The sequence below is a fragment of the Ornithodoros turicata genome, chromosome 1, assembly GCF_037126465.1.
Source record: "Ornithodoros turicata isolate Travis chromosome 1, ASM3712646v1, whole genome shotgun sequence".
In the NCBI taxonomy this organism is placed as follows: Eukaryota; Metazoa; Arthropoda; class Arachnida; order Ixodida; family Argasidae; genus Ornithodoros; species Ornithodoros turicata.
Window position 1 is genome coordinate 213,574,889 of NC_088201.1, and position 13,867 is coordinate 213,588,755.

Sequence of the window (13,867 nt, forward strand, 5' to 3'; positions counted from 1 at the left end):
AATGACTGACAGAAGGGCGACCATTGGCCAGCAAATTCTCTAACCTGTATCCCCCGCAGTGACCTGGTCAACTTTTGTTTCACCCTAGCCGGGATTTTCCATTCTGCCACCGGTTCCACGTGAACAGGACGTCAAGCTTCGACGCGGTTCACACTTGCATTCCTCCTGGTCAAGCGTCCAAGGTTTGTTGTTTTTATTAGCTTTGTTCTGTTGCGTTAGCTGTTTAGATCACTGTATTTTGCTGAGGAAATTGCTGTGGTCGCAGACACACTCTATTCGGAAATGTGAGCGAAAATTCACCTTTCTAGAAGTTCACCTTTCTTCTTTTCTTTTTCAACACCGAAGGTGCGCTAAGGTGAGCTAAGTTACCCCACCAGGCCCGTCAGATGCTGGGAGAAATTAAGTTGGTCGACCAAGTTACGGGACTGCGTGAGCAACTGAGCACATCAAGGAAAAGGTTGTTGGAACCGAAAAATATTCGCGAGTTCCGCGGCCTCTAGGTGGCGCGCATAGAAATCTAATTAGGCTGTCCGAGAGGTGTTCGATTGCTTTTAAATTGTTTGTCCATCGTATCGAAATAACGGAAACAACGAGCACAGAAGCTCACAGACACGATCAACGCACGTACATGGATTAGGCAGTTTCCATCCAAACAAGGCAGACGCTCGCGATAATTTTTGTAGTGCTTTTAATTTTGGTGATGCGGAGCCTGCGTATACGGACCTCGCGAATAGAGGTAAGTATGCGCAGCGATTGTTCCTTTCTGCCCTCAACAGGTACTCTTATCTTATTTATTTCTACCTGTGTTTCGTCTAAAATAAGTATTTAAAGAGATTGAAACATTTATTTCACTGAAAAACAAGCTTTCGGACGGAGTCAGTCCTTCATCAGGTGCGATACATTGAACACTTGCTAGTGCAAGTGTTGCACCAGTGTTCACAGAACTAGATTGTCTGCTGCGCAAAGCTAGGAGACTGGTACTGAAGCTACAAAAATTTGTGTGGGTTGAATCGCTGGTTGAATGCTCACCTTTGGAATATGGTGTACACGTCATCGGTAATGGCGGACCGACACTCATCATCCTCGGGTGGCTCCACCATGTCGACTGACAGACTCCAGTAAGCCGGCACCGAGGAAAGGGTGAGTACGTGTTATTTGTAATCGGATTTTCAGTTCATCAAGTGAGATTCGGGCATATTCATGTGCACATTCCTTGTGGCACTGAAATTTTGATCTACATTACATGCGTCCATGCAGGTCACTGAGCTCATCACTGGGTCAGGCATATTAGTGATATATTGCGAGATTTCTGGCGTACGTCTGTTATGTCGTCCCGTCGGGACGGCTCGACGTAACAAGAGAGTACCGTGAGGCCAGTTCCGAGCCGGGGGAAAAAAAGGGAAGCTTTATTCTCTGTCGATAACACTTAAATAGCACTCTGACGGAAGCGGTACACGCCCCCATACTTCCACCTTGATACCATCAAGGTAAACAACATGATACGATAAGGCGCGTATCATACATCCCCCTTTTCCTCCAAAGCTAAATGGAAATGCTGACACTGTTTACATTCACCATGTACTACTAAACAAATCGAAAAACATCTCTACTTTGTAGATGTGAAATACAATCAGAACCCAAATCTATCAGGCGGCTTAATACATCGTCCGCTCTTCGTGTGCCTGTGAGAGTCATCTGAACACATGACATCAAGGATCTCAGTCACTGGCACGGTCGCTTGCTTCGCTTGCTGTACCTGTGCATGGTTCGTTGAATGAGGCAATCCCGTGGCTGAACTCGGGGTTTCTTGGCGAGAAACTGAAGTATCACTTGTCACGGAGAGGGCATCGTCACTGTTAGAGGTGTCTTTCGTATACGGTACAAATGGGTCCGCGTTCGACGTACTTCTTTGCCCCTCGTAGCTACCCAGAACGATCTAGGAGTTGTAGCTTTACTTTTGACGACTCCTTGGCGTTTAAGGTCTATTATCGATACCCTATCTCCAACTTGGACTCGTGGTAGATGTCGAACACCATGTCGGGTGTTGTACCAGGTGGCTTGTTTGAACTTTAACAGCTCCTCCCGCTTCCTCAGGTCATCGTAGTTCGGCGTCTTTGGCAAAAGTGCTTCAGGAGAGATTGGAATAGTAGTGCTCAACTTGCGACCCATCAGAAGTTCCGAAGGGCTGTAACCGTTGGCCAGGGGAGATGTCCGGTATGCTAAGAGTGACTCATAGGGATCATCTGTTTTCTTCAAGGAATTCTTGATGATTTTCACTGCCGCCTCCGCGAGGCCGTTACTCTGGGGGTAACGCGGACTCGATGTAGTGTGACGAAATTTGTATGTGGCGGCAAAGTTCTTAAATGCTGATGACTGCGCACCAGAAAACTGGGGACCGTTGTCAGAGATTACCTCATCAGGAATACCGTGGCGAGCGAAGCTGGACTTACAGTGTTCGATCACTGTTTCTGATGAGGTGCTTCTTAACGGGGCAATTTCAGGAAATCGCGAGTAATAGTCGGTCACAACCAACCACCAACGACCCTTGATGAAAAAAAGATCCATAGCGACCTTCTGCCACGGTCTTCGGGGGAATTTCGTCGTCAAACACGGTTCCTTCCGATTCAGTGCGTGCTCCTTACACGCAGGGCAACTGCTGACAAAAGTACCGATATCCTGTCCTATGCCGGGCCACCAGACACTGTCCCTCGCCCTCGCTTTACATTTTACAATGCCTTGATGCCCCAAGTGGATCTGTTGTAAGATGTACTTCTGATATGATATGGGTACGAAAATTCTACCTTTATACATCAGCAAGGAGTTCTCGAAGGCGATGGCGTCCCTATATTCCAAGAAGTGTTTGAGTTCTGGATTTAGGTCACGCCGAGATGGCCATCCTTGAGTGCTGAACCTAACCAGCGTCTGGCAAGTTCTGTCCTTTGTTTGCTCCGTGGCGATGGCCTTCAGACTCGTTGACGTCACAGGGAGGGTTTTCTCGAGCAGATTGACGTAGCCGTGAAGTTGTTGCTCCAGTGTCGAAGGGCCTGCATACCGGAGTGGATTGCGGGAAAGCGCATCTGCAGCGACCAGCTCCTTGCCAGGGACGTATGTGACGGTGTACGAGTATCTCATCAGGCGCATCCTGATCCGTTGAAACCGTAGCGTGAGGTCATCCAAGAACTTCGTACTTAGGATCGCGACGAGGGGTTTGTGATCGGTTTCAAGGCGAAACTCTTTCCCTATGAGGAATTCTTGGACTTTCTCACATGCCCAGGCGAGGGCCAAGCCTTCTTTTTCAAATTGGAGCGTAGTGGTGCTCTGGTTCTGAGAGGGTTCTCGAAGCGTAGGCGATCGTCACTGGCGACCCGTCGTCTTGCTTTAGGAGGAGGACCGCTCCCAGGCCATACGAGGATGCGTCCGCAGAGACCACTGTTTCTCTGTTAACGTCATAAAGTCCCAGCACCGGAGCCGAAGACAGGATACTCTTCCATCGTGAAAAGGCTTCTTGCTGTGGTTTTTGCCATACAAACTCTTGTTTACTGCTTAGCATAACAGTGAGCGGTGCTAGAAGGTCCGCCATGCGTGGAACAAAACGACCCAAGTATGTGGCCAAGCCCAAGAGTCGTCTCAGTTCGGTTTTCGAGGTTGGGGCGCCGATGTTCTTGATGGCTTCCAGTGCTCTTCCGTTTGGACATACGCCACCCTTGCTAATCGTGTTTCCCAGAAAGTCGATCGTTTCCACTCCGAAGCTACACTTTTCGGGATTTAGAGTCATCCCTGTCCGTGTTAGACGGTCCAGTACTTCCTGGAGGCTTGCGTCGTGGGCTTGCTGCGTTAAACCGAAGACGAGCACATCATCCATGTGACATATTACTCCCGGGAGTCCCTCGAGGATTTCCGACATACGCCTCTGGAAATGTTCGGGCGCTGATGAAACTCCAAACGGGAGTCTATCGAAGCAGAACCGGCCAAAGGGGGTTATGAAGGTCGTGAGTATGCGACTGTTGTGGCTTAGCGGAACTTGCCAGAATCCGGCATTGGCATCAAGCTTTGAAAACACCGTTGCCCCCGACAATCGTCCCAGTGTGTGCTCCACCGAAGGAATGGGGTGCCATTCTGTTAAAACAAAGCGGTTCAGTTCCGTGATATCGACCCAATCACGCACTTTGCCGTTTTTCTTGGGTACTATGACCATTGGCGTGCACCATTCGGTCGGCTCTTGGACTCTTGATATTACCCCTAGACGTTCCACGTCTTTCAACTCCTGGCGTGTTGAGTCATATAAAGGCAGCGGAACACTTCTTGGCGACGTTACCGCAAAAGGTATGGCTTCCGGTTTCAGACGGAGATGATAATCGCCATGCAGTATTCCGAGTCCCCGGAATAGATGTGGGTAGTCTCCTTTCGGATCCCTTGGGTTCGCTTCGACGCTGCTCAGCTGGCCGAGTAAACGTACCTTTTCAATTGCCGGCTTGCCTAGTAGGTTTTTCTTCAGATTCCGGATGACGAAGACGTTCTGATCGGACGCCCTATCCTGACAGACAATGTTCAGTGTTGTCACCCCGACTACTTCCAGTTGCTTTCCATCGGGCCCACATCGTATGCGATGAGGCGGGCGCAAAGGCAGTTCTGGAAAGTGTCTCTTGAGACATGTCTCTGATATGACGGATTCATCTGCTCCCGTATCTATCCGAAATGGTACGGGAACCCCGTTAACAGAAACGTTACGGTCCCATTTCGATGATGGTGTAGATGATGATGCCATTCCAAGGAACCCCTGCACTGCGACTGATGGTTTTTCTGAACGAAAAAACAGCAGCAAAGTGACCTCGTTTGTGACACTTATTACACATCGAGTTCTTTGCTGGGCAGTAGGTTCTAGGGTGAGAAGTGCGTCCACACCATGCACACGTTCTTTGTTTGCTGGAGTTGAACTTACGGCCATTGGCTGAAGAAGGCTGTTGAATGTCTTCTTTCGGCGCCCTTGATGTCTTGGCAAGAGTCTTATCGCGCTTGATAGCGATACGAGAAAGCTCAGCATCATCGGCGACTGGGTGCGTTTCTGCTTGTTGAAGCTTTACGCTCTCGTATTGGCGTGCCGTTGTGAAAGCCTTTTCCCATGTTAGTGTCGAATCTAACTGCAGCTTCTCCGAAAGTCGTTTATCACGAAGTCCAACCACAAAACGGTCACGTAACAGCTCTTCGTTCAGGCTACCGTACTCACATCCCTTATGAAAAAAGTTTTCTAGATTGTATAGAGTTTGTAAACAAGAACGTAGAATGAGAGCGTTAATCCTGAATAGAGAGTGTATACAGCATTGATCTGGCTTCAATGTGGTTCCTTTCAATAATTGGTGATAGAAACAGATACAAACTGGATAGCAAATTTGAATAGAAGCTGGAAACGATATTTTATAGAAACTAGAAACAATATTAGGTAGGAATTGGAGAGCATATTACAAGTCGTATACAATATGAATAGAATCTCGTTTCATTTTCGATACAGCTTCGACAACTGGTTGACTACGCATTGTTTGTGCTGCCTAGCCGATGGCAGTAGCTCGATAATCTTCTTTCGTATTTGAAAAACCAGGAACATTCCATTTATTTTACCGCCACATCCCACTCACTGCGTGCCATCCCACTCCAAACCGGAAAAGAAAAAAGAAAAGAAAAGGAGAGAAAAACAAACCGAACACTTTGTTTTGCCAACTGTAGGATGGGACAAGCGTAAGCTTGCCCACAACACCGAACACTTGCACACGCACAGGCCTGTGACGTGTTTGCAGAAGAACAGATACTGATAGAACATACAACGAAATGGCTAGGCCACATGTGGAGCCGTCCTAGCTCGAGATGCAACCACACGGGTGAGGAGAGCACGCATAGGTTGTTATTTCGGTAGCGAATAACAGTCACTAAAAATATTTCCTCCAACTGGTTAATATATTACTGCATTAAGGACTGTGTTTGTTACTCAAATTACTCGAACTAACCCAGCACAATCTCCACACCAAATTAATGTGGTGCTGCACGTTGCGCATGCATGGAGCCAGCCCCGTACTATACGATTAGCTACTGCTCTCAGTGAGTTACAGTTGGTTTAAACGATGGTATAGACAGTTGAAATAGGTACAAAAATGGTACTTCCGCCCTGGTTTACCTCTTTTATACATACGCTTTTTATACCTTTTCCTCTGACAGCGTAGAAGCAGCAGTTCGTCAAGTGCAACATTAAAAAGTACTAAACGGTAAATGTTCACGTTGCCTGAAGTGATAAGTCACAATATTGCTATGAGCATTTGTATCTATGTCCATACATGCACAAATCACGTGTATTAGTTGTTCTTCAAATGTACAGCAAAAAACAAGTAAAACATGCGCGTAAATAAGACCTTTCGGCGCCTAGTATTAGCTCTATACAGACTGTATAGAAAATGTATACATTCTAGTTCCTGAATCCTGTATAGAATGTGTATAGAGTTTACCAGTTAAAAACCCTATACAGCTTTTATCTATTTCCTATGCACAAGATTGCCACTAGATACGATAGATAGATTATCTATAGGTCCTGTATAGAAACTAGAAAATCATTCTTATTGCCGACTTGCCGGCTGCGTTTCCCGTCGGCGCAGGGTGCGGGCCACCAATACTCCTGTGGCTATGGGCGACCGGCACTCGGTGTCGGGATAGCTGGCGATGGTTTTCTCGCCGGTAGCGGGATTTTGAAAACCGTGGGAGTATTACTAGGATTTATATTAACACGGTTTATTTCGGCACAATTTATTTTGGACGGTTTATTTCGGTCACCACCCGAGGAGAGCACGCATAGATTGTTATTTCGGCAGCGAATAACAGTCACTAAAAACATTTCCTCCAACTTCTTAATATATTACTGCATTAAGGACTGTGTTTCTTATTCAAATTACTCGAACTAGACTCTCACAATCTCCACACCAAATTAATGTGGCGCTGCACGTTGCGCATGCATGGAGCTAGCCCCGTACTATACGATTAGCTACAGCGATTACACTTGGTTTAAACGATGGTATAGACAGTTGAAATAGGTACAAAAATGGTACTTCCGCCCTGGTTTACCTGTTTTATACATACGCTTTTTATGCCTTTTCCCCTGACAGTGTAGAAGCAGCAGTTTGTGCAACATTAAAAAGTACTAAACGGTAAATGTTCACGTTGCCTGAAGTGATAAGTCACAATATTGCTATTAGCATTGGTATCCATGTTCATACATGCACATATCACATGTATTAGTTGTTCTTCAAATGTACAGCAAAAAACAAGTAACACACGTCCGTAAATAAGATCTTTCGGGGCAGGTAGTATTAGCTCTATAGAGACTGTATAGAAAATGTATACATTCTAGAGTCTGAATCCTGTATAGAAACTGTATAGAGTTTACCAGTTAAAAACCCTATACAGTTTCTATCTATTTCCTATGCACAAGATTGACACTAGACACGATAGATAGATTCTCTATAGGTCCTGTATAGAAACTAGAAAATCATTTTCATAAGGGATGTCTCTGCCAGCTTGTAAAGTGATGTTGCAAAATCATCAACTGTTTCTGCTCCTGCTTGCACTTTGCTGTTGAACACGGCACGTTCATATATGACATTCCTCCGAGGGAGAAAATACTTCTCGAACTTTTCTAGCACATGATCGAAGTTCGAAGCTTGTTCTGACGTGAGCTTAAATGTCTGAAAGACGTCTTCAGCTTGTCACCCCATGATGTAGACTAATGCATCCACCTGCTGTCGTTCCGATTGCTGGCTGAGGCCCGAAACCGTGTGGAAGCGTTGGAAACGTCTCCTCCAGGCTGTCCACTCATTCGGCGACGAAAAGTTGAAGGCCTCCGGCGGGTCCATACGGAAAGAGGTTGTCAGCGCTGCTGACGTTGTTGCAGATACTTCTGCGTTGGCCATGCTGGCGGCGCGTAGTTTCCGTGGACTGTGGGCGTGACTAAGTCTTTCAAACTGGTTCTGACACCATGTTATGTAGTCCCGTCAGGACGGCTCGACGTAACAAGAGAGTACCGTGAGGCCAGTTCCGAGCCGGGGAAAAAAAAGGAAGCTTTATTCTCCGTCGATAACACTTAAATAGCACTCTGACGGAAGCGGTACACGCCCCCATACTTCCGCCTTGATACCATCAACGTAAACAACATGATACGATAAGGCGCGTATCATACACGTCTGGCAAGGACTGCCACAGCTATGAAGCCGACGAGCAGGCGGTTCCGTGAGCTTCGAGAGAATCGTGTGTGAAGCTGTTTCCGACAAATGGGAATTAATTTACTGCTGGGTCCGAATAAATGCATATCATATACTCACGCATTTCTTCCTTCTTTTGAAACGGCATGTTGGGCATACAGCTCTCATAGTGGGGTTTAAACGGACTGAGTCAGGTTGTTATCCGGCACGGATGTGTTCACGGAATGACCAGGAATAGGTTACATTTTGATCAAAAGCAATTCAGGGTACAATAAAAGTTTGAACCGGGTTATGACGCCTCTAATCCAGAGGTTTGAATGAACCTATGGCAAAATTTTATTGGGAGCCGATCAGTTTCTGTTCAGTGATCTGAATCAAGTTTTTATCAAGAGTTAGTCAGGAGGCGGTAAAATTTCGATCCGGATTTGACAACATTTTGAATAAAGCTTTATGAATTTTTTTTTTCATTTTGTACGTGACGACGAAGAGCTGATGGCGTCAGGGGTTACACTGATCACTGTTTCGGCGTTACGCCTATCGGAACTGCCCTTATCTTGGGTTGCCTGTTCTTTTACTTCAACCTTTTCCCAGGATGCAAGAGGGGATAGTGTGCTCTTTCACCCTCTTACGTGAGGGGCGGAGGAGGAAAGATGCGTCTCTGAAGATGCGTAATGAACAAAACAGAGGAGAAAATGGTGTTTCTGCGCGATTTTTTCGCGGACTGAAAGCATTTTTGTTATGAAAGCGTTAACTGTATCAGGTGACCCAAAGGACCAGATGTTCCCATTGGGACGGCCTTGTAGCTTTTATGACTTGAAAGTTATTTAACGATTTTTAGGTAATGTGTCAATCGACGGTTGAGCAACGCGTCCAAGAACGTCCGCTGGCCCGGAGACGATAGAAGTAGAAACATGATTTGTATACCCCTTATAGTTTATGAAAAATCTGCATTGAAAAAAAAAAAAGACATCCTGTATATATATCTCTGACATAGATTATTTATATTTATTACCGGAACAAGACCGAATAGGTACTCCAGATATGTGCCAAACACCCTACAAATATTTAATGCCTACATCACATGCTTGACTAGGTAAAAATTAGTGAACAAACGTTTGTCCGTATTCACCAACTTACTTAAACCATTGCTTTAGTGACGTCGGGTTTAAATCGATCACGTGAGACTTTCGTTCGCCAATCCTGAATCACCACCCCATGCTCTACTACCTGGCGCTGTGAAGCTTATGGCACCGCACATAGCGAGCTTCCTGCACGGCGCATGTGCATTTCGCCAGAGTCTGCCAGAAGCGAAGGAGGCCGGTAGAACATCCCCACAGGAGGCGGAACATCCCATGTTCACGAATAATTTTTCATCAAACCTTGGGTAAGTTCTGATGGACATAGTTACTAGAAGCGCCCAGGACAGGATTTTATAACAGTGGGACGAACATTTCCCTAGAATATTCCATTTGGATCATCCACCCAAACTGGTGGTTTAAGCCCCATGCATTTGAATGGGACGTAGTTTAAACTAGGGGAGGGGCTAGTTCAATGTCGGTCTAAAATACGTTGCAACTATATTGTGAACATGTGTGTTGAAAAAACTATCGTAGAGTAGTTGCTGTGGGTGATGTTGCTCTTATTTGGAGCTAACTGGTAAAAATTAAGCACAGTCGTTTTAAATGCACGGTTAGTAAATAAAACGGCATTACGCTTGGCCGGGGTCACGAAATGCGGTAGTTGTTTCGAGGCACATTTGCGTGCTTTGCAAATGCAAAAAAACTCCGTCAAAGTGTGGTCAAAGAGAGTCACATCGACATGTGCCACCGGACAAATTCCATATACCAATCCAAGGGATCGAGGGAGCGTGCGGATGGCCGAACGTCAACGCGCATCTTCAAAAACAAAGTATAAGTAGTGCTGCAGCTTATTATGAGTGTCATCTCCTGTGATACACACTGTAAGCGCCCCCGTCATTGTAGAGTAAGAGCAATAACATGCTAGATGGTTGTTGCGAGCCCCGATGGAGAAATTGATGGGCGTTATCCACTGGCATGTTTATCAACCACCACGGTATCTCTTCCTGGCGTCATCTCTTCGGAGCGTGTCTGATCTCCAGGCTTCTTTAAGACTACAATAGGACTGATCATAAATTGCATTAGTGTCTTGCAGCTATTGTGTGGATACTATCAAGGCATTGAAATACTGCATGTTGTTGCACTACACTGAACACAAAATTTGCGCAGATTTTTCGTTCCCAGATTGTGCAAATATTGGAACAAAGGCGAACGAGGTCTCCATTTTCGCTGGAATCACATGCAAGCATAGATTAGCAAGCATTATTTCAGCATGCCACAACAGAACAGACCAATGGAGAACAGTTCTTCAGGTATCGTGTTATCACTGCTACATTAGAAGACATTCAAAGAGACAGCTGCTTACTTCTGTATTGATTTATCATTTGGTAAGAGTAGATATACTTTTGTAGGACTGCTTCTCCAAAAGACACCACACAGCAATGTGCTAAAGGAGGCTGCAAACATTTTGGAAGCATAATAACTTCTCGAGGTTTACTATTGCAGGTACATAACCATGACCAATCACCGACAGCTTTGGTGCATTGTATAAGCATAGATATTCTGGAGGTCCAGTAGTAGAGAGACGGATAGAACCGAGCCCGGTGCGAAACTACGACCCCCCCCCTACCCTGAGCCCTGCGCGTATTTTTCCCTGCGCGACGCGTGTGGGGAGGGTTGTCCACGTGATTATCGGCAGAGGAGGGCTGCGTGCGCACTTACCCTCTCACATTTTTCAGCCTGGGCAGACTTCTTTGGCCGACTTCGCATATTTTTCCGATACTGTAGCTGAGCGGTTTACATGCAGAGACATGCAAAGAAGGGTCATACACAAAAAAGGACAGGTGAAAATATATTTATTAATGTCATTCAAGTTGAGATATATTTATTAAACCCAATAGTGCTGGGAATTGTGATGCCAATCAGGTAAAGGAGAAAAACCCAGCCGAAAAAACCTTCACTACCTGTAACAGGGCGGTGCTCGGGTGGAGGGTTGCTGTGGTGGGCGGAGCGTGACTGGAGGGCTGCGTGCTAACCATTCCACCTTGGCTGACTTCTTTCACCATTTTCCTACTTGGGCCGACTTCCTTCCCGTGACAGGTGGGCGGAGCGTGACCGGAGGGCTGCTGTGGTTGGCGGAGCGTGACCGGAGGGCTACGTGTGCGTGCTTACCCTTCACCCTGGGCTGACTTCTTTCAAAATTTTCGTACTTGGGCTTCGCGTGGCCGGAGGGCTGCGTGCGCGTTTACCATTCAGCCTGGGCCGCCGACTTTCGTCATTTTTCAACCTGGGCCGCCGACTTTCGTCATTGTTCAGCCTGGGCCGCCGACTTCACATATTTTTCCAGATACAACAGGTGTGCAGTTTACATGCAAAGGATAGCCATATACAAAAGTACAAGTGAAAATATATTTATTAAAGTCATTAGGAATTATGTTATGACTCTGCGTGAATGGGAAAAAACTTAGCCAAAAATCTGAAATGGAAGGAACACAATACACGTAACAATACTTATTACAGGTATGATACATTAGCATTGAATAGGTATCACAAATCAAACACGATATTTTTATTAGTGGAAGTTTTCAATGAATCAGAATTGATAGCGCATTTAAGATATTCTTAATCAATACGATTACAATCAAAATTACAAATTGTATTATAAAACGTCTAATATTCCTATACGTGAGAACCATCAGTGCAATAGCGGGAAGTTCAGATAGCTGTATGCAGTTAAATGTGAACAGCAGAGACTCTGGAGGACTATGGGACACGAACACAAGAGAAAATAAAATCTATACCACTACATTGGTTAATCAAAACAACATAGTAATCTATCATTCAGAAAATGAAAAAATCAAACTCATCAGGAAATAGACATGTTAAAAATGAACTTCACCACATAGCACGCTCCTAGCCAACAATTAGAACAAAGAACGACACGAACACAAGAGGAAATAAAATCTATACCAATACAAAGAAGATATTCCACTTCACCACATAGCACGCTCCAAGCCAACAAACAGAACAAAGAACGACACGAACACAAGAGGAAATAAAATCTATACCAATACAAATAAGATATTCCACTTCACCACATAGCACGCTCCAAGCCAACAAACAGAACAAAGAACGGCACGAACACAAGAGGAAATAAAATCTATACCAATACAAAGAAGATATTCCACTTCACCACATAGCACACTCCTAGCCAACAAGCAGAACACGAACGACAAGAACACAAGAGGAAATAAAATCTATACCAATACAAAGAAGATATTCCTAATCAAACAACACAGTAATCTATCATTCAGTTAATCAGATGAAAAAATCAAACTCATCAGAAAATAGACATGTTAAAAACTTCACCACATAGCACGCTTCTAGCCAACAACCAGATCTAACGATATCTACCCTGATTTGTTGAAGACGGGTGCCGATAGATGTATGGAAGACCATGGAATACGAACGACAAGAACACAAGAGGAAATAAAATATACACCACTACAAAGAAGTTATTCTTAATCAAAACAACATAGTAATCTATCATTCAGAAAATCAAACTCATCAGAAAATTAATATTCCTATACTAAGAACCATCTTTGCAATAGCGTGAATATTTGTCATGACATTTCGAGCGCAATAGGGAATCTCAGTTTCATATTCCAACATTACTCAACTTTTAATTTCTTATTAAGTGAACAGCATAGACGTAAGGAAATAACGAGAAACAACACAATCAACAGCTACAATTAATAGAGAGCCAAACCTGCGCAACATCCAAACATAGAGAAATAATAGCTAATCAATCTATCAAAGGCGAAATAGCACAGACTTAACGCTGAAGAACAGAGGAACACGCGGCGGCAAGTAAACAACAATAGAGGAAAATAATCTATCACTGAACCATCATAAAATCGACCAATATACAATTTTCATTCTAACAAACACTACGAACCTTGATGAAGGTATCCAAGACGTAGAAAATATGCACTGTTTTCACTCTTTTCCTCAAAGCCAGGAGACTTTATGTCTCTATCTATGTGACCATAGCACCGCGCATCCTTTATCACTCAAAGGGTTGGGGGCTATATTCCTTCGTTAAGGAAACGGGGCGCTCTAGAGGTCAGATAAGAGAGTTCAAAGGCGATATATTTTATTGTGCAGCGCAAATAGATGTCGATATCACTCGCTGGGGTCACTATCTTTTCGCATCCTTTCCCTGAAATGGAAATCTTTCGTCAAAGTGGTTGTCAAGTCGGCTAAGTTTGTAGAGATGCGATATTGTTATTGAAAATGTAGAGAAAGTCCAAATTATTAATTGGTAGCAACGATACTCAATCAAAAACGAGAAACAAATTTAATTACGTCAATTTTTGTAATATTTTGCAACAGAAATTTCTAATGAACCACACAGAAATATCAAATGTGAAATGCAACTCAGAGTTATGAGGCATTCCCATCTTAGAGGTACTTACTTATGTCAATCGAGTGGACAATTGAAACAAATGCAAGACAATAATTATCTCGAGCGGTAAGTTCACAACTCATAGAATATCA

General features: G+C 44.6%; 1 protein-coding gene across 1 annotated transcript; it reads right to left on the reverse strand.

The window, feature by feature from the left end:
- Nucleotides 1–1,833: 1,833 nt before the first annotated feature.
- On the reverse strand, nucleotides 1,834–3,141 carry LOC135394386 (uncharacterized protein K02A2.6-like). The gene has a single exon (XM_064625117.1). The coding sequence runs from the start codon at nucleotides 3,139–3,141 to the stop codon at nucleotides 1,834–1,836; it is 1,308 nt and encodes a 435-aa protein (XP_064481187.1).
- Nucleotides 3,142–13,867: the final 10,726 nt, after the last annotated feature.